The 21,185-nt window shown below is 39.9% G+C and overlaps 1 protein-coding gene across 1 annotated transcript in view; it reads right to left on the reverse strand.

The window, feature by feature from the left end:
- Positions 1 to 21,185, reverse strand: part of TBC1D16 (TBC1 domain family member 16) — a 164,779-nt gene that overhangs the window by 54,610 nt on the left and 88,984 nt on the right. Inside the window, exons 8-9 of the mRNA XM_076210114.1 lie at positions 18,941 to 19,116; positions 3,073 to 3,258 (exon numbers count right to left, since the gene is read on the reverse strand). Of these exons, the coding sequence (XP_076066229.1) occupies positions 3,073 to 3,258; positions 18,941 to 19,116 (362 nt within the window). The remainder of the gene's footprint in view (positions 1 to 3,072; positions 3,259 to 18,940; positions 19,117 to 21,185) is intronic.

The following is a 21,185-nucleotide window of genomic DNA, read 5'->3' on the forward strand; positions in this document are numbered from 1 at the left end:
CACCCTGACCCTGCAACACTCCTTGGACTCCAGGTACACCACACAACAGCATGAGGCTCTCTCCATCATTGACACTCTGGACACCATAGGTCACATGGCCTTGCAGACGACCAATCAGGCAGCAGATTGGTGCAAGTTCTTTTTGGCTGCACAGGAATCCAGTGAGTCCATCTGTGACTACTTTACATGTTCAACACAGTGTGCCGCGGATTGTGAATTCAAGTGCCCGGAATGCAAGTGCATCCTGTCTGAGTACATGCTCCTCCAGAAGCTGGTGTGTGGTTTACAGAGTGTAGTGCTGAAAGAGGAGGTGTTTTGTTAGTGTGAGTCCTCTAATGATAAGGATTTGTTGTGCAAATTCTGTGTCACTTTCAAGGTGGCACAGAAAAAGATGCCTGCCACAGTGCCGTAGGCGGAAACTTCGGAAGGGAAACCCTCGCTGCAGCAGCCAGGGTAGCGCTGCTGCCAGACATGCAAACAGAAGTCTCCCCTCTGGCTGCCAGCAGCAGGCGCAGCCCAGAGTCAGCCACAGATCTGGGTGACCGTCAGTTGCTCTTGACGAGGTATGAAGTAGACTAGAATCAAGGCCATACCTGACATGGGAGCACAGGTGTGTGTAGCTGGTCCGGGACTACTGGCTGCTTTGGGTGTCAAGACAACATCGCTAACACACAGAGGAAGCCTGTGAGATGTGGCAAATGTCAACTTACAACCCCTGGGCTCCTTAACCTGTCACCTACAGTATGGCGACAAGTCTACAAATAAGGAGGTGTTTGTTATGAAGACAGCCACACAGTGCTACATATCATTGCAGGCCTGCAAGGAGCTGGGGTTTGTGCATGACAAGTTCCCTCATCACACAGTCGCTGCGGGAGTGGCAGTCACTGACATTGACAATGCTGCCACATAAATCAGCTGACACTGTGCTGCCTCGCCAGCTCTCACTCCTGTCCCCCAATAAGAGAAAACGTGCCTAGACTGGAGGAATGGCATATGTGTGCATATTCATCTACTACTCACTTTGTATGACCATGCCAATACATACATATATTTTCACATTCAACTGAATGTAAATATACTTGTTCCTGTCCTCCTCTCGCCAGCAAAATGGTTCTGATACTTCAGGAAGTCGGTTTTGTCAGCCGAAGGCAGGATATGACTCACCCCTTATATGCTGAATGTACACCCACATAGAGGCAACAATCCTCCCAGTGCAGCATACTCACACAAACATATGGGAGGGGGGGACACAAACATCTATATAAGCTTTTCTCCTACTAAAATTAATTCTATTTCTTTCTCTCCTACTGGGTATCCTCATTCCAGTTTACCTACCACTAAAAGTCTTTCCATTTTTCTGACTGTCCCTACAACTTAACCTCCAACTCCCTTTCTAATTTTGCTGGTTGAGGCCTTGTTATATCCCTAAAAAGCCCCCCCTCACAGATATTGATGCCAGCCTCCAACTCCAAGTCTCCTGAGCCACAACATCACACAATAAATATCTCTAACAGGTGCCCAGTGATAATATCTCTCTTTCATACACAACAATATTTTCATTTTCATACAGACATCTCTTCCCCTCCTACAGCTTTCCCCACAGAGTAATAGACATTTGGAACAAGTTAGATGAGAAAGTGGTGTGTGCAAAAACAATACATGAATTTAAAAACAGTTTAGATAAAATGAGATATGAAGACGGGACACCACGAGCATAGCTCCCCTTCCCGTAAAATACAACTAGGTAAATACAAGTAAGTAAAATACAGCTACTGATCTCATGCAAGCAGGCAGTCTCTTCTAGATAGTCCACAGTCTATAGTCCAATCACCTAGTTTAATAGTGGGTGGTGAGGTACTTGAAGAGGCCACAGCTCAAGGAGAAATAATGAATGAGTTTCCAATTGGTCTTCACAAAAGAGCGCAATTTTTTTTTTTTCATATATAAGTGAGGGGAGCAAAAAACCAGGTTTAGCAGATATAAGTGAGGGAAGTGCTCAATCTCTTGGGATCATTCCATGTGACAAAAGCTGCAGGGCCTAACAGAATCTCAAACTGAATACTTAAAGAATGTAGTATTATAAATTGACATCACATTTGCCCTTTGCCAATCAAGTAATACTATGCTTTCTTTCAACAAAAATGTAATAAGACTGTGAATCTTGTCTGCTAGTTGTTCTCTACATTCTTTCAGTATCCAGTTTCAGATCCCATCAGGTCCTGAAGCTTTTGTCACATCCAATGATACCAAAAGATTGAGCACTTCCCTCACTTCTACATTAATATCTTCAAAACATGGTTTTCTACTCCCCTTGCTTTCCTCCAAAAAAGTGCTCTCTTTTGTGAAGACCAATTGGAAACATTCATTCATTATTTCTGCTTGAGCTGAGGCTTCTTTGAAGAGCACATCACCCACTATTAACTTAGTGATTACTTCTCTGTACCTCAATTTACCATTTATAAACCTGTAAAAGAGTTTTGGTTCATCTTTACACTTATTTAATAAACTTCTTTCAAAATTGCCTTCCTCCTCCCTGTGAATTCTTGTATGGTCATTTCTAGCTTGTTTGTATGTTTCTTTTGTTTAAATGCTTCTTCTCTTCCTCCATTTTGCCCAAGCCATGTCTCTGGCCTCTTTTGCAATCCTACACTTTTTTGTTAAACCAGTCTTATTTCTGCTTCTTCTTTCCACTAATCTTTGGCACATGTTTCTTCACTCCTAGGTTGCAAATGCCAATAAAGATTTCCCATTTCCTCCTTATTCCCATGGTATTCATGAAATCCTTCCAGTTGTGGGAGTAAGCAATTATGAAAAAAATATTTAGCAAAGGGTGAGAATGTTTTTAGGGATTTCATGGGCTTGGAAAGTGTGTATGATACTCAATAAAGTAAAATTTGTGTAGTGTGTTACAATTTCTGGAGTAGGGGAAGATCTGTTGAACCTAAAAAAATTATATTAATAGTAAAGCATTTGTTAAAAATATAACACTGAGAAAGGACTAAAATGGGATGATACAATACATCTCTTCAACATGAAAAGGAAATAAGATAAAAACATAAAATATTTACATACCCCATATCAGGATTGAATACAGCAAAGTTGAGAAGAATATTCTTCATTTTGGCAAGATTAGGATTGTCAGTGCCAGCAAAGTAAGGGTTGGATCTGTCAGTACGCACAACATCCTTCTCTACTGTACACTGCACATTCCTCCAAAACCAGTCCTTTTCTTCACCACTCATGTTTTCCCTCAGCTGGCTGAGAAATAATGCAATAGCAAGGTTAACAAACCTTGTAACAAAAGACAAGTTTGGGGGGAGGGAGGGAGGGAGGGAGGGAGGGAGGGAGAGAGAGAGAGAGAGAGAGAGAGAGAGAGAGAGAGAGAGAGAGAGAGAGAGAGAGAGAGAGAGAGAGAGAGAGAGCGAGAGAGCGAGGAGAGAGAGAGAGAGAGAGAGAGAGAGAGAGAGAGCGAGAGAGCGAGGAGAGGAGGAGAGAGGAGAGAGAGGAGAGAGAGGGGAGGGGAGAGAGAGGAGAGAGGAGAGGGGGAGAGAGGAGAGGGGGAGAGAGGAGAGGGGGAGAGAGGAGAGGGGGAGAGAGGAGAGGGGGAGAGAGGAGAGGGGGAGAGAGGGGGAGAGAGGGGGAGAGAGGGGGAGAGAGAGGGAGAGAGGAGGAGAGCAAGAGGGAGAGCAAAGGGGAGAGAGAGAGACAGGAACAGGAGAGAGGGAGAGACAGTAGGGAAGAAGAGAGACAGGAAAGAGAGAGAGGAGAGAGAGAGGAGAGAGAGAGGAGAGAGAGGAGAGAGAGAGGAGAGAGAGAGGAGAGTGAGGAGAGGCTAGGATGGGGAGAGGGAGGGAGGGAGGGAGGGAGGGAGGGAGGGAGGGAGGGAGGAAGGAGAGAGAGGATGAAAGTGAGAGAGGGAGGGAGGGGTGGAAGGAAGGTGAATGAGGGAGAGAGGGAGGGTGAATGAGAGGGTAGGTGAGAGAGAAAGAGAAAGAGAAAGAGAAAGAGAAAGAGAGAGAGAGAGAGAGAGAGAGAGAGGAGAGGGAGAGAGGGGGAGAGAGGGGGAGAGCAGGGGAGAGAGAGAGAGAGAGAGAGATAGTGAGTGGGAAAGAGGAGAGAGAGATAGAGAGAGGTGAAGGGAGAGAAATTAAAAACAAAAACTTCAATTGTTAAAAAGATATATACATTACAAAGATGAAAACATAAATATGTCATTATGAGCAATATACTTTCACAAAAATGTACGGGGGGGACAAGACTACACACTGCATTATGTAGCTAAGGATTATAAATTCAAGAAAAATACAACTGTTATTTATGGCAGCAGTTTTGAACCACAAATTTTCATGTATGCTCGCATCAATAATGTTTCTTATCTATGTCAATGGCATGATGGAAAGCACAACAAGCTATGCCAACATGTTTGTAAATGATGCAAAAATCATGAGGGGAGTGAAAAACGAGGACTCTAGGCCATTACAAAATTATATAGACACTATTTTCACAAAGGGCTAAAAATGGGAAATGAAGTTCAATACCAAAAAAATACAAAATTTTAGAAATGAGCAATAGTGACAAAACACCATCCTTAAAATATCCCTTGGGAAGTGAATCCATTACAAAAGCAAACGAGGAGATAGATTTGGGAGTCTTGATAAAAAAAAAATAACCTGACAGACATGTCAGAACAAGAGATATTCAGACTGCTGCAGATGATTAACCCCTTCGATACGATGATGCCTACGTAGGCGTCATGAGGAGCAAGTGGGTATGCGAGGATGCCGAAGTCGGCGTCTTGATTATATATATTATAGTTGTACCTGCGTGACCCCCATACTCTGTAAACTGGCTTCATCATATTTTCTATGGTTATCAAAATTCACGGGTGAAAGAGAACGAGCAATACAGCGGTAACTTCATTTTTTATAATGCGAGTATTATGACGCAACATCGCACGTCTGGCAGCTAATGCTGCCCGCGAGATTTTGGCCCAGAGTGAAGGGGTTAAAGCGGTTTTTCACTATATGGATGATGAGATGAAAAATATCATAGAAATCCTCATGCATCAGTGGTATGTTACCCACACAGAGTGATGGATATATGCAAGAACAAGAGAATACAAAGGGACAACAACTAAACCAGTTCCTAGCATGGCAGTTAAACAATATGAGGAGTGATTACAAGCACTGGTCTGACAACTTTGAAACCTTGAAGAGAAAAAGGTGATAGTGATTACAGTATTCTGATTGCTAAAGGGGATAGACTACATTGACAGAAGAGATCTCTTGATTAAGGACAGGAGAGCTTTAAGAGGTCAGGAAAACAAATTAAGGAAGACTACATGTCTAAAAGATGTGAAGAAACAGTTTTTTATATACATACATTCAAATACCAAAGGCTTTTCCCACATTATAAGGGAGGTAGCCAGAAAACTAAGGCATAAAATCCACTCCCACCCATTCCATCCACACACACTCCACTCTCCTTCACCCTCCTCCCTCCCTCTTATCTTGGCTCCTCCTGGATGATGGGTCATACCTGCATCTTGCCCACTGCCCTGGGTCAGAAGCGCTGTCACAAGACACAGCATATCCACAGCAAGGCTGCTTCATTTAATCAGCAACCACCCCCCCCCATCCCCCACCATCCCCTCATGCAGAAAAAGAGATGGGGAGAAATCCCTTCAGGCTGCATCAAATTATTTTTCACACACCAACGAACCATTGTCTGGGATGGGCATCTAGAACGAGCTCTGGAGTACAGCATTTTTTTGCTAAGTTGGAGGAAATGCCAAGTTGGTATCATATAGGAAGAGAACTTTGTTTACCAATTTACCAAAATAATACAATAATTTCACTTACTGGTTGAAATATAAAATGGATGATGATGAAGAAGATAGACAAAAATATAGTGAACCAATGAAGAGATGACTGGATGTAAACAGGATTGAATTACCATTAGGTGTCATCCCAAAAAAAAAGAGTTGCAACATGGAAACACTGAAAACAAATCAAAGGTATGAAAGTGTAGCATTTTCAGGGTTTTCATAAGAAAGTGAAATACTAGGCAGAGGTAAAGATTTGGAAAGAGAAACAAGATATAAAAATATTCTAAGAAATCAATAGATTCCAGAACTAATAAATGAAATTATAGATCTGTATTTGGAAAAGGCTTATGACAGGGTAGACAAGAAGGCACAGTGGGAGGTATTGAAGATATACAGGATAGGAGGAAAGCTTTTAGGAGCTGTCAAGAGTTTTTACAAGAGTAGTAGGGTGTGTGTCAGGATTAGAAATGGAGAGAGTGAGTGGTTTATGGTAAAGGTGGGACTTCATCAGGAATTTGTTATGTCACCCTGGCTGTTCAATTTATACATGGATGGGGTGGTGCAGGAGGTAAATACAAGGGTGGTGGGTCAGGGATTGAAGATGGTTAAAGAAAATGGAGAAAAGTGGGAAACAAGCCTGCTGTTGTTTGTGGACGACACTGCACTTGTGGCAGGATCGGAGGAGGTATTGAAGAAGTTAGTGAGAGAGTTTGGGAAAATGTGTGAAAGAAGGAAGTTGAAGATAAATGTGGGTAAAAGTAAGGTGATGAGATGTACAAGGGGTGAAAGTGACAGTAAACTGGAAGTGAGTATTTAGGGAGAGAGACTGGAAGAAGTGGATAGTTTTAGATACTTGGGTGCAAATGTGGCAGGAAAGGGAGCAGAGGTGGAGGTAGAATGTAGATTGAGAGAAGCGAATAAGTGCTTTGGTGAATTAAAAAGCGTAATGAGAAATAGACATTTGGGAATGGATGCTATGAATATGAAGGAGTATTTGTGCCGACAGCACTGTATGGGGCAGAAACATGGAACATAAGAGAGGAAGAGAGAAGGAGTTTGAATGTGTTTGAGATGAGGTGTCTAAGAAGTATGATAGTGGTTACTAGGCTGGATAGAGTGATAAATGAGGAGGTAAGGGGGAAAACAGGGGTGGAAAGGGAGTTGGGAGATAGGGTGGATGAAAGAGTATTGGGATGGTTTGGACACATGGAAAGAATGAGTGAAGAAAGACTAGTAAAAGAGGTGTGGAAGGCAGAGGTGGAAGGAGTGAACATGAGGGGGCAACCTAGGATGAGATGGATGGATGGGGTGAAAGGGGCTTTGGGGAAGAGGGGAATGTCTGTTAAGGAAGGATGGGAGAGGACAGAAGATAGGAGTGAATGGAGAATGGTTGTATATGGATGATGTTGTGATACATGCAGTGGAATGGGTGGGGAATGAGGGGTGAGGGAGTATGTGTGAAAAAAATTGATGCGGCCTAAAGGGATTTCTCCCCGTCTTCTCCTTTTCTGCATGAGGGGACAGTGAGGGGGGTTGCCGATTTAATGAAAAGGCCTTGCTGTGGATGTGCTGTGTCTTGCAACACTGCTTCTGACCCAGGGCAGTGTACAAGATGCAGGGATGACCAGTCATCCAGGAGGTGCCCAGATAAGAGGGAGGGAAGAGGGTGAAGGGGAGTGGAGTGTGACAGGGATGGAATGGGTGGGAGTGGTTTTTATGCCTTTGTTTTTTGGCTACCTCCCTTATAAAGGGGAAAAAAGCCTTTGGTATATGTATGTATGTATAGATCTGAAAGTTATATACAGGGCAATGTATAAAGAACAGGGAGCTTAATGATCTAAAAAAGGATTTAAAGGTCAGATATCAACAGATATACCATTCGCTAAAAATCATCGTATTGCTCGAAAAAGTACTTTTTAAAAGCATACAAATAAAGTTTTTACCTATTACAGAAGAATTTATTCAGAAAATTCACTTTTAATTGCGCCTCGCATACCACTTTTCCGAAGTCTAGATATTCAGAATAACAATATTGTTTGTTTGGCAACTGTGACGTCACGAACGCGGAATTCCCCGAACCTTTCCCGAAGCGCACGGGCGGAATGTTTCGAATAGCAGACGACGCAATGAAATGAAGACAAAACTGTTTTTTTTGCCAAATTTGATAAGATGTAGATGGTGGAATTATATAGAATACTGTCAGTATGTTTTTTTATGTAAATTAAACTGTAAATACAAAAAGTTATTGAAGTCTTGATATCTGACCTTTAAAGGTCAGATATCAAGACTTCAATAACTTTTTGTATTTACAGTTTAATTTACATAGAAAAACATACTGACAGTATTCTATATAATTCCACCATCTACATCTTATCAAATTTGGCAAAAATCAGTTTTGTCTTCATTTCATTGCGTCGTCTGCTATTCGAAACATTCCGCCCGTGCGCTTCGGGAAAGGTTCGGGGAATTCCGCGTTCGTGACGTCACAGTTGCCAAACAAACAATATTGTTATTCTGAATATCTAGACTTCGGAAAAGTGGTATGCGAGGCGCAATTAAAAGTGAATTTTCTGAATAAATTCTTCTGTAATAGGTAAAAACTTTATTTGTATGCTTTTAAAAAGTACTTTTTCGATGATTTTTAGTGAATGGTATATCTGTTGATATCTGACCTTTAAACATAGTCAAATGTAAGAACAAAAGAATGAAAAATGAAGATACAAACAAAAATGAGCTTTTGAAAAAATAAATAGAACAAATACAAGCAGTGACTGAGAAAGTTGGAGAAATCATAAAAGAGACAGATCTCTAAGAAACTAAAAACAATGGAAAGTGGAACAAGAAAACCAAAAAATGAATTTTAAAGAAATTGTACAAGTGGAAGAAAATACAAAAGAAACAGTCATTAAAGTAATTAAAGAGAAATAAAATTGGGTCAGAGACAGTTGATGAAAAAAAAAAGTGTATAGTAGTTTATGGCACAAAAGAAAAACACAATGTAGCTTGGTAGTTAACCCCTTCCATACGGTGCCGCACACGTAGGCGTCATGGGGAGCGAGTGTATTCGCGAGGCTGCCATATCGGCGTCTTGATTATATTTATTGTAGTCGCCCCTCCATAATGACATTCTTTCTAATTCTTTTGTAATCGCATTTTCTATGGTTATCAAAATTCACGGGTGAAGAGAGAACGATCGATATAAGCGGTGACTATATTTTATGATGCGAGTATTATTACGACACGTCGTACGGCTGGCATTGGCTGCTGCCACCGAGATCTAAGTCCATGACGCCTACGTGTGCGGCACCGTATGGAAGGGGTTAAGAGAAAAAGAGAAAGAAATAGCAAAAGAAATTCTGAGATACAAGAAGATGGGCAAGAAATGGAAAAATAGAAGTGCAAAGAATGGGACTATACTCTAAAGAAAAAACAGACCTCTAAAAATTAAACTAAGGTCTCAAATGATGGCAGAGGTACTAACAAAAACAGCAAAGTTGGCAAAAAGTGAAAATTACAAAAATATATGGATAAAAAAGAAATGAGTGATGATGAAAAACAGAGGGAAAAGACACTAAGAAATGAAGCAAATGAAAAAAAAAACAAGAGAACAGAGACCAAAAAGATTTTTTTTTTTTTTCTTAAGAACTAGATCTGGCTGAGAAAATGGTATATCAATGAAAAAGGAAACACAGGAAACAAAAAAGAAGGAAAAAGGAAAAAACAAAAAATAACATATACCAAAAAAGATGGCATGATTTCAGGACTAAATGAATTATACAACAATGTGGCAGAAGGGAAACCAGATGTACAGTAATGGGAACTGTGGAGGTGAAATTAAAAGGTGTACTACCACAAAATACTATGGGACAAGGTTAATATAATCACTGGATAAAAAATACAGAGGAGAAACAGGGTTGAGGAGTCATGTTTTTGACTAAGAAAGTTTTAAATGTGACAAAGATAACAGAAGGAAATAATGATGTGGAATTATGATAAAAGTTGAAAACGGTGACATGAAAAGTAGAAAATTATTTGTGATATATATGCCCCCAAAAACATAATCTTGAACAGAGAGTGGCCATTCCAGAATGTTGGAAGACACAATGAATGTATTAAATGAAATACTGAAAGGAGGAAACTTAGTAATTATGGGTGATTTAACTCTAAATATGTTGGACATGACCATTGAATACACAATGACTCAATAAGTAAAGGAAAATACAAGATATAGAGGTAATGAAGTACCGTTGAGTTTAGACTTAATATTTACACCAGACCCTGAAATTGTGGATAGAATAGAATACAAGACACCAATTGCGAAGAGTAACCACATACTAATTAAGTTTGAATTAAGAGGAAATTTATTTGGGATGATATGAGAAACATAGAAAGGTAAGACTAATGTACAACAAAACAGATTTTGAGGAACTCAGAAAATTCTTTCAAAAAGTGAATTGGGAAAGCTTCTTTAATGAAGAAACAAAGATGGAAGAGAAATGAACAATATTAAAAGAAATCTATAATGAATAGATATATATGTACCAAAAGAAAAACAGGAAAAGGTGTACATTAAAAACTGGTATAACAAAAAATGTAGTGAGGCAAAGATAGAGACAAAGCTTGGGAAAGATGTAAAAAATAGGGTAAGTGCCAAATATATATCAAACTACGAAATATCATAAAACACACAAAGAAGAAAAAATAAACTATGGAAAAGACATAATAGACAAATATAAGGAATTATTCTATGGATATGTAAATGGTAAATTAAAAAATAAACAGGAAATAGTGATACTGTGGCAAGGGAATACATAATATATAGATGTAGAAATGGCTGAAATTATGAATATTCTAAATCTGTATTCACAAAGGAAAATATACAATTGGGATGAAGGAAGGGGAGAAAAATCCCCCCAATGAAAGAAATAATTGTGACACAGAAAGAAACAAGGGACCAAATAAAAAACTTGATGTCAGAAAATCACTTGGCCCACACAGAATTCCAAATTGGATACTAAAAGATTGTACCACAAGATTGGAAAAATGCCAATATTGTACCAATATATAAAGGAGGAGATAAAGAAGACCCAACAAACTATAGACTAGTCTCCCTTACAAGCACAATAGCTAAAATATGTGAAAAAGTTATCAAAAGTAGATGGACTAAACATCTGGAAGAAAACAATATACTGAATCCAAAACAATCCACAGGGGTGGAAAGGGAGTTGGGAGATAGGGCTGATGAAAGAGTATTAGGATGGTTTTGACACATGGAAAGAATGAGTGAAGAAAAACTAGTAAAAGATGTATGGAAGGCAGATGTGGAGGGAGTGAACATGAGGGGGTATCCTAGGATGAGATGGATGGATGGGGTGAAGGGGGCTTTGGGGAAGAGGGGAATGTCTGTGGAGGAAGGACAGGAGAGGACAGAAGACAGGGGTGAATGGAGAATGGTTATATATGGATGATGTTGTGATGCATGAGGTGGAATGGGTGGGGGGAAGGGGGGTGAGGTAGTATGTGTGAGCAAAATTTGACACAGCCCGAAAGGATTTCTCCCCGTCTTCTCCTTTTATGTAGGGAGAGACAGAGAGAGGGGGGGGGGGTCGCTGATTTAATGAAGTGGCCTAGCTGTGGATGGGCTGTGCTTTGCGACACTGCCTCTGACCCAGGGCAGTGGACAAGATGCAGGGATGACCTGTCATCCAGGAGGTGCTAAGATAAGAGGGAGGGTGGAGGGGAGTGGAGTGTATTTAGGGATGGAATGGGTGGGAATCATTTTATGCCTTTTTCTTTTTGCCTACCTCCCTTGTAAGGGGGAAAAAGCCTTGGTATATGTATGTATGTATGTAAAACAATTTGGAGGAAGATCATGTGCCACAAACTTGATTTATTTTCAAAGTTAATATAATGCAAGAAAGGGACGGATGAGCATATTGTGCTTTCCTGGATTTACAAAAAGCATTTGATAAAGTACATACATACATATACCAAAGGCTTTTTCCCCCTTACATGGGGGGTAGCCAAAAAGAAAAAGGAATAGAAACCACTCCCACCCAATACCATCCCCATATACTCCACTCCCCCCACCCTCCTCCTTCCCTCTCATCTTGGCACCTCCAGGATGATGGGTCATCCCTGCATCCTGTCCACTGCCCTGGGTCAGAAGCAGTGTCGTTGCGACACAGCACATCCACATTAATTCGGCAACCCCCCCCTCCGTCCCCTCATGAAGAAAAGAAGACAGGGAGAAATCCCTTCGGGCTGTGTCAAATTATTTCTCATACATACTTCCTCACCCACCATCCCCCACCCACTCCCCCTTATGCATCACAGCATCATTCATACACAACCCTTCTCCATTCACCCCTATCTTCTGTACTCTCCCATCCTTCCTCAACAGACATTCCTGTCTTTAGTAATGTCCCTTTTACCCCATCCATCCATCTCATCCTAGGATACCCCCTCATATTCACTCCTTCCACCTCTGCCTTCCACACCTCTTTTACTAATCTTTCTTCACTAATTCTTTCCATGTGTCCTAACCATCCCAATACTCTTTCATCAACCCAATCTCTCAACTCCCTTTCCACCTCTGTTCTCCTCTTCACCTCATTTCTCACTCTAGCCTAGTAACCCCTATCATACTTCTCAGACATTCCATCTCAAACACATTCAAAATCCTTCTCTTTTCCTCTCTTATGTTCCATGTTTCTGCCCCATACAGTGCTGTCAGCACAATCACTCCTTCACATGAGGGTAGTAATTAGAGACAAATACTCGAAATGGGAAGAAATGATAAGTGGTGTTCCACAAGGGTTGGTGCTGGCTCCAATCATGTACCATATACATAAATTACATGGATGAAGGAGTTGAATGCTATATGAATTTCTTCACAGATGACACAAAAATATTGAAGAGGATAAGAAAAGAGGAGGACTGTGATTCATTGCAATCAGACCTGGACACAATCTGGAAATGGACTCAAAAGTGAGAAGTGAACTTCAATATCAAGAGGTGTAGCATAATGGAGTTTGAAAAAAGTAAAAACAGAATTTCAAAAATCATAAAATTGCTGAGGAAGAAATTAAGAAAGTGCACTCGAAAAGGGACCTTGGAGTAATAATCAGCAAAGACATGACACTGGATAAACATATAAACAAAATAGTCGGAGAAACCTTCAACCTATTACGGTCAATGAAAGTGGCATTTGATTATTTGGATGAAGAAATTATTTAAAAAATATTAGTTACATTAATTAGACCAAAACTGGAATATGCAGCGACACTATGGTCACCCAGTACTAAAAAGAATATAAGGAAACTAGAAAGAATACAGAGAGCAATGACAAAGTTGGCACTAGCTCTTTCCAAATTAACATATGAACAAAGATTATTGAAATTAGAACTACCAACACTGGAGCAGAGAAGAGAAAGAGGTGATCTACTGACTATTTAGAATCATGAAAGGAATGGAAATCCTTGATAGGAAGGACTTACTAAAAATGACAATGAAAAACAAGAGGTCATGAAAAAAAACTCAAAAAGGATAACTATAGAAGAGATAGGAAAAAGAATAGCTTCCCACACAGAGTGCTGGATACCTGGAATAACTTAGATGAAGAAACACTATGTGCAAATACTATTCAAGATTTTAAGAAAAAACTTGATGCTGAAGGATACAAAGACAGGTCACCATGAGCATAGCTCCCTTCCCATACAATACAACTAGGTAAATACATAACCTCCTCTTAGCATCCATTCCCAGATGTCTATTTCTCATTACACTTTTTAATCCACCAAGGCATTTACTTGCTTCTCTCAATTTACATTCTACCTCCACCGCCACTCCTTTTCCTGCCACATTCACACCCAAGTGTCTAAAAATATGTCTGAACTGGCTTCATCAGTTTTCTATGGTTATCAAAATACACGGGTGAAAGAGAACAAACGATTGAGCACTGACTTTATTTTTATAATGCGATTACTATGACGCAACATCGCACGTCGGGCAGCTAATGCTGCCAGACGTGCGATGTGCCCCAGAGTGAAGAGGTTAATACTCACTTCCAGCCTGCTGTCACTCTCTCCCCTTGTACATCTCATCACCTTTCTTTTGCCCACATTTATCTTCATCTTCCTTCTTTCACACACCTTCTCAAACTCGATCACTAACTTCCTCAATCCCTCCTCTGATCCTGCTACAAGCACAGTGTCGGCAAAAAACAACTGGCTTTTTTTCCCACTTTTCTCCATTTTCTTTAACCATCTCCAACCCCTGACCCACTTCCCTTGTATTCACCTCTCACACCACCCCATCCATGTATAGATTGAACAGCCAGGGCGACATAACACATCCCTGACAAAGTTCCACCTTTACCTCAAACCATTCACTCTCTCCATTTCTAATTCTAACACAAGCTCTACTACTCTCATAAAAGATAAAGTACAACACAAAAAGCTATTAAAAAAAAATCAAAATAACAGGAGGTGTACAAGGAAAATTATCTAAATGGATGGAAGATTTCTTGAATGGGAGAGACATGCAGGTGATACTTAGAAATAAAAATTCCACCTGGGAAGAAATGATAAGTGATAAGTGGAGTCGCACGAGGTTTTGTATCAGCTCCAATAATGTTTGCTATATATATATATATATATATATATATATATATATATATATATATATATATATATATATATATATATATATATATATATATATATATATAAATGACATGGATGAAGGTGTGGAATGCTATATGAACTTCTTTGGAGATGACACAAAACTACTAAAAAAAAAAAGTACAGAAAAAGACTGTGAATGAAGTCAAAAGTGGGAAGTAAACTTCAACATCAAGAAATGTAGTATAGGAGTTTCGAAAAAACTAATATATATATATATATATATATATATATATATATATATATATATATATATATATATAATATATAAAATAGAGAAACCTACAATATACTAAGATCAATATAGGTGGTTTTTAACTACATGGATGAGGTAATGGTAAAAAAAAAACATTAGTCACACTGATAAGACCAAGACTGAAGTACACTGCAACACTATGGACACCCAACACAAAAAAGAATACAGTATAAAGAAATTAGAGAGAATCCAAAAAGCAATGAAAAAGATGGCTTCAACACTTTCAAAATAGACATAACAACGAAGATTGTCTAAACTGGAATTACCAATCCTGGAACAAAGAAGAGAAAGAGGAGATCTACTGGCCATTTACAGAATCATGAAAGGTATGGAAGTCCTTGACAGAGAAGACCTATTAATGTGGGACAAAAGAAAAACAAGAGGACATGAAAATAAACTCAAAAAAAGATATAGAAGAAATCTGAAAAAAAAAAAAAAAAAAAAAATTTTTCCACACAGATTGGTGGATGTCTGGAACAAATTGGACAAAACAATAGTGTGTGCAAAAACCATACAAGAACAAACTAGATGATGAGAGATACAAAGACAGGTCACTACGAAGATAGCTTCCCTTCCTGTATAATATGACTAGGTAAATAAGTACTCCTTCACCCCACATCCCCCACCCCCTTTCATACATCACAGCATCATCCATACACAACCATTCTTCATTCACCCCTATTTTCTGTCTTCTCCCATCCTTCCTCAACAGACATTCCCCTCTTTCCCAATGCCCTTTTTACTCCATCCATCCATCTCATCCTTGGTCTCCCCCTCACATTCACTCCTTCCACATCTACCTTCTTCACCTCTTTAACCAATCTTTCTTCATTCATTCTTTCCATGTGTCCAAACCATCCCAATACTCTTTCATCACACCTATCTCCCAACTCCCTTTCCACCCCCATTTTCCTCTTTACCTCCTCGTTTCTCACTCTATCCAACCTAGTAATTCCTATCATACTTCTCAGGCACCTCATCTCAAACACGTTCAAATTCCTCCTCTCTTATGTTCCATTTTTCTGCCCCATACAATGCTGTTGACAATCATTCCTTCATGCAATCTCCTTTTCGCATACATTCCCAAATGTCTATTTCTCATTACACTTTTTAATGCCCCAACACATTTACTAACTTCTCTCAATCTACTCCCTTTCCTGCCAAATTCACACCCCCAAAGTATCTAAAAATACCCATTTCCTCAAGTCTCTCTCCCTTAAAGGAGCATCGCCAGCTGTAAGAGGCTGGTAGATTGAGGTAGACAAGTAGGTAGAGGGATAGGTAACGAGGAATTAATTTTACGACTTACATATTTTGAAAACTATGGCCACTAAGGAGTTGCAGAGTTGCATATTCTCGCTCACCGTCCAATGTTTGTAAATACAAGCTAGGGTATCGATAGAGGTGTTCCTGTTGAGAAATGTTAACGCTAAGCCACTTCACTTTGTGGCAAGAGTGCTTGCGTAAGCAGTATTGTTTGAGACAGTATAACAGCCTTTCTGATTCGAGAAAAGGGTGGAGGAGGAGAGAAATTATTGGTGCATGGAAGTGAAGTCACGCCCTTAAAGGGTGGCACTTATTTGTAACGTTCAAAGTTATTAGATGAATTAAATAGTGATGTCAAAGCAGACTTGGCTTGGTGGGTGTACAAGGTTCCCAGGTGGGATTCCTCTACTGTAATTACTACAAATAAGTTGTAAAAGTGTAATATTATTCAGAAGAAAAGAAAAAAAATTATGTTTAATTCACCCCATATTGATTTTAAATACTTGACTAAATAGGATAAAAGAGGCATGGGGCCTACAGATGAGTGACTTACAATACGATGAAAAGAAAGTGATGAAAGCTAAAAGTGAATGAAGAATTACAATATCACACAAGGGAACTGAAAGTGTCGGTAGCAGCAGAGTTAACACCAGCAATCATTCAAAAAATTCTGGTACTTGAGCAAATTTTAGGTAAACATTTCAAAAGAATCTCTATGATGGTGGCAACACTCATACAAAGTTATACAGCTGTATTTCGTTTCTATTTTTTTATACAGAATAAAATAGATAAAATATTGGCAACCTCTGGCAACCCCATTGCATAAAAAACATTCTGTATATTGAAATAGCATCAACACTTCTATAGCTATTTCATTTTTGCTACAGAATTGTGTTTATGGAGATATTTGGCAACCTTGGTCCTCATTTTTTATGAGGACCACAGTGGAAATCAGCCTTTTGACTTTCTGTGCCATCCTCGGATGTACAATTGTATTTACTATGTATAATATGAGTCTTACATGTATTGTATTTTATTGTATATATGATTGAATCCGAATAAAATAAAATCAGATCCTCCCACCAGCATACCCCACAGACAGTGGACAGGGCATAAGTGCTCTTCAAAAGGTCAAAGTAAGGTGACGTCGCTCCTGGCGCTCTCACCATATGCCACAATTTTGATTCCTTGCCCTGTATTGTTGCTGTGATCATGGGAAAATTAACAAGAAACAAGAGAGTGAAGTGGCAGAATATAGAGAGGGCCCATGAGTGCCTGAAAAAGAAACAAGAAGGAAAAAGAAAGAGGAGGAATGCATCACAGGTACACCCACACTCCGCAAGCATATACTAGCCATGGCCACCTTACACCTCCTCCACCCATGCCACACCACTCAGCCTCACCTCACACCTCATCAGCAAAGAAGAGGAAATTGGAGATTTGCCATACATCACAACCATCAAACATTTTGTCACCAATCTGTGAATGCTTGCTTCTTTTCCTCTACATCCTTCTTTGCTTCCTCATCTCATCACTCACTACCCTTCCTTCTATTTCCTCCTGTCCTCCTTGTTCCACACACCCATCTTTGCATACCTTGTGACCCCCTCCTTGAAACATCCCCATTCCTCCACTCCTAGTTCTACTCTATCCTTCACTCCCTCCCACTTCTCTCTCAGTTTCTTGTACTCCTCTTTTTCTTTCTCATTTAAGCAGTTCACTCTAAGCTTCTCCCTACCTTCTGTTTTTTTCCCTCTTTCTCCATCTATCCTCCACTCTTAACTTACTTTCCACCAAAAAAATTATCTGATATTCCCCCACTCTCTCCCCTTAGAACTTGTACATCCTTAACTCATCCTACTATACTCCTGGTTACCACTATATAGTTTATTAACGCTCTATCTACCACCCTTCCATCCACCACCCTCTCCCATGTGTACTTATGCTCGCCTTTCTTCCTAAACACTGTATTTGCTATCATCAACTCTCTAGACACATCACCACCATCAACTCTCCACTACGATTCTTTCCTGGAACTCCATACTTCCCAACCACTCCATCTATTGGTTCATTTCCTACCTTAGCATTAAGGTCTCCCAATAACACTATATTGACATTTCTACCTAAACCCTCTACAAATTCATTTAAATCCATCCAAAAAATCTCCCTTTCCTCTACACTCTTCTCACTATCAGGTCCACGTGCACTTACAAAGACCCACATCTTCTTTCCCAGTTTCATCTTCATCCCCATTAACCTTGAATAAACCTCCTTCCACTCCACCACACGTTTACCTATCTCTTCACTTACTAGTATAGCCACCCCTTCTCTCCCTTGTTTTCTCTTCACTCCTGACAACCTCCCAACTACACTCTCAAATTCAAACTCCCCCCTCCCTTTCAACTTCATTTCATTCAATGCCATATTTTTTATATAGATGCATCAATGCCTGGAATAGCTTAGAAGGTTTTCCATATAAATGCATGAATACCTGGAATAGCTTAGAAGGTGATACAGCCCACACTGGAACAATACATGAATCTAAATCTAAATATGATTATTGGAAATCAAGGATATATACCAAGTTGGAACTGTACATAAATTTGAGGGTATCAATCTACTTATCTATTTACCAAGAGCTTCTTCCCTCTTACATGGGAGGTAGCCAAGTCAGGCATACATCCACCCTCACCCTTCCACTCCCCTCCACGACCTTCTTTACCTTTTATCTTAGCTTTTAATGGATGAATGGTCATTCCTCTCTCCTGTAAATGAATTTGAGGCTAGGTATGATAGATTGGAGAGCAGGAAACAAGACCCAATGAGCTTTGCTGTCTTGTATACTACAATTATGTAAATACAATTAGATGAATATGGCAGTACATGCTCAAAGGCACATTGCCTGACCTGATTTGCTTGTAATGTTGGTGCTTCTCTTGCATGAGAGACTCCCGCTGTTGGAAGGTGGAGCGATAGTCATAGTAATGCAGAAGGAAAGGCCAGACATTTGGTCGCAGTTGTGGTTCCACACCCCCGAAGAAAATCACCCGTCTCAAGCTTAGGTCATCTTCAATAATACCATCCTGTGACAAAAAAGAAGTACCATGCAGTGGCTTCACATCAACCTGACCCGATTTCATAGGAAGAAATTACTATTATCTGCTGTGCTAATGAAAAAGAATTTGATCCACATAGACAATATGGAAAATTAAAGACAAATTAAATTTAAAGTAGCATGCAGCTGATACTTTAGGGTCTATATAGGGCACCCCAATGGACCAGAGCCACCCATCATTTTGTATGTGACAGAAGAAATCTCTGTTTAAAGAGAAATGATGATACTTTATTATACTGCAACTGTCCCTCTGTTATGCTATCCCACCCCTTGTTACTGTCCTGTATTATTTCTCTAAATATTCATTTCCTATTTTCGCCTAACCCTGTGGTAGCGGAAAAGAATATTGCCACCGAGTATTCCCACTTGAGTCATACAAGGTGACAAAAAATGGGACAGGGATTAGGACTAGGCATCCTTCTCCCTGTAGCCCTGAAGGGGTCATTTCTAAAAAAAAAGTAAAGGCATAAGAGGGTCTAGGAGTTTTCCAACCAGTACACTAGGGTTTATGTCTTTTCATGTGCATGGATGTGGTACAGATGAGGGTCAAAGGGAAGAGATAGGCAGTATGTTTGTGAGAAGAAAGATGGGTGTGTTGGCATTGAGTGATACTAAGTTGAGAGGGAGGGGCGAGTGTGAGTTTGGGAGTGTAGTTGGGAGGTTGTCAGGAGTGAAGAGAGAGCAAGGTAGAGAAAGGGTGGCTATACTAGTAAGTGAAGAGATAGGTAAACGTGTAGTGGACTGGAAGGAGGTTTATTCAAGGTTAATGTGGATGAAGATGAAACTGGGAAGGGAGATGTGGGTCTTTGTAAGTGCATTTGGATCTGGTAGTGAGAAGGGTCTAGAGGAAAGGGAGGTTTTTTGGATGGATTTAAATACATAGAGGGATTAGGGAGAAATGTCAATGTAATGGTATTGGGAGACCTTAATGCTAAGGTAGGAAATGAACCAATAGATGGAGTGGTTGGGAAATGTGGAGTTCCAGGAAAAAATCATAGTGGAGAGTTGATGGTGGTGATGTGTCTAGAGAGTTGATGATAGCAAATACAGTGTTTAGGAAGAAAGTCGAGCATAAATACACATGAGAAAGGATGGTGGATGGAAGGGTGGTACATAGAATGTTAATGGAGTATATAGTGGTAACTGGGAGTATAGTAGGAAGAGTTAAGGATGTACAAGTTCTAAAGGTGTGTTGGCACGATGTTTGTATATTTATATTGTAATATGTATTTATATTATTTCAGTAGTATTTATTATTTTTATCAAATGCCCGCAAGGCGTGGGTAGAGAGTTTTGGCGGGAATGTTAGCGTCGAGTCCAGTTGTCTCGTGACGTCTGTAACAACCGGACGTTTGTCCATTGTGTTCGTGCCAACTGTCTTTATATTATATGTTAAACTGTGCCTCCTTAGTTTCATTAGCCACCCAGAACAAAGGGAGTGGGGGAATATCAGATAATTTTTTGGTGGAAAGCAAGTTAAGAGTGGAGGATAGATGGAGAAAGAGGGAAAGGACAGAAGGCAGGGAGGTGCTTAGAGTGAACTGCTTAAATGAGAAAGAAAAAGAGAAGGAGTACAAGAAACTGAGAGAGGAGTGGGAGGGAGTGAAGGATAGAGTAGAACTTGAAGTGGAGGAGGAATGGGGATGTTTCAAGGAGGGAGTCACAAGGTATGCAAAGATGGGTGTGTGGAAAAAAGGAGGGCAGGAGGAAATAGAAGGAAGGGTAGTGAGTGATGGAATGAGGAAGCAAAGAAGGTAGAAGAAAAGAAGAGAGCTTTCACAGGTTGGTTACAAAATAGGATGAGGGAATCATATGAGAGGTACAAGAGAAAGAGAAGTAGAGCATAAGATAAAGGTGGCAAAGAGGAGAGCAAATGTGAAGTGGGGTATGAGTATGACAGAAAATGTTGAAAGTAATAAAAAAATTGTTGGAAAGAAACTAAGAGTGGAAGAGGAGACAAATCAAATAGAAAAGAAAAGGTAAAAAGTGAGGATGGAGAGATGATATTGGAAGAGAAGGCAGTAAGAGGAAGATGGG

Source organism: Oratosquilla oratoria, chromosome 27 (assembly GCF_046742065.1).
Source record: "Oratosquilla oratoria isolate Oo_2021 chromosome 27, ASM4674206v1, whole genome shotgun sequence".
Taxonomy (NCBI): domain Eukaryota; kingdom Metazoa; phylum Arthropoda; class Malacostraca; order Stomatopoda; family Squillidae; genus Oratosquilla; species Oratosquilla oratoria.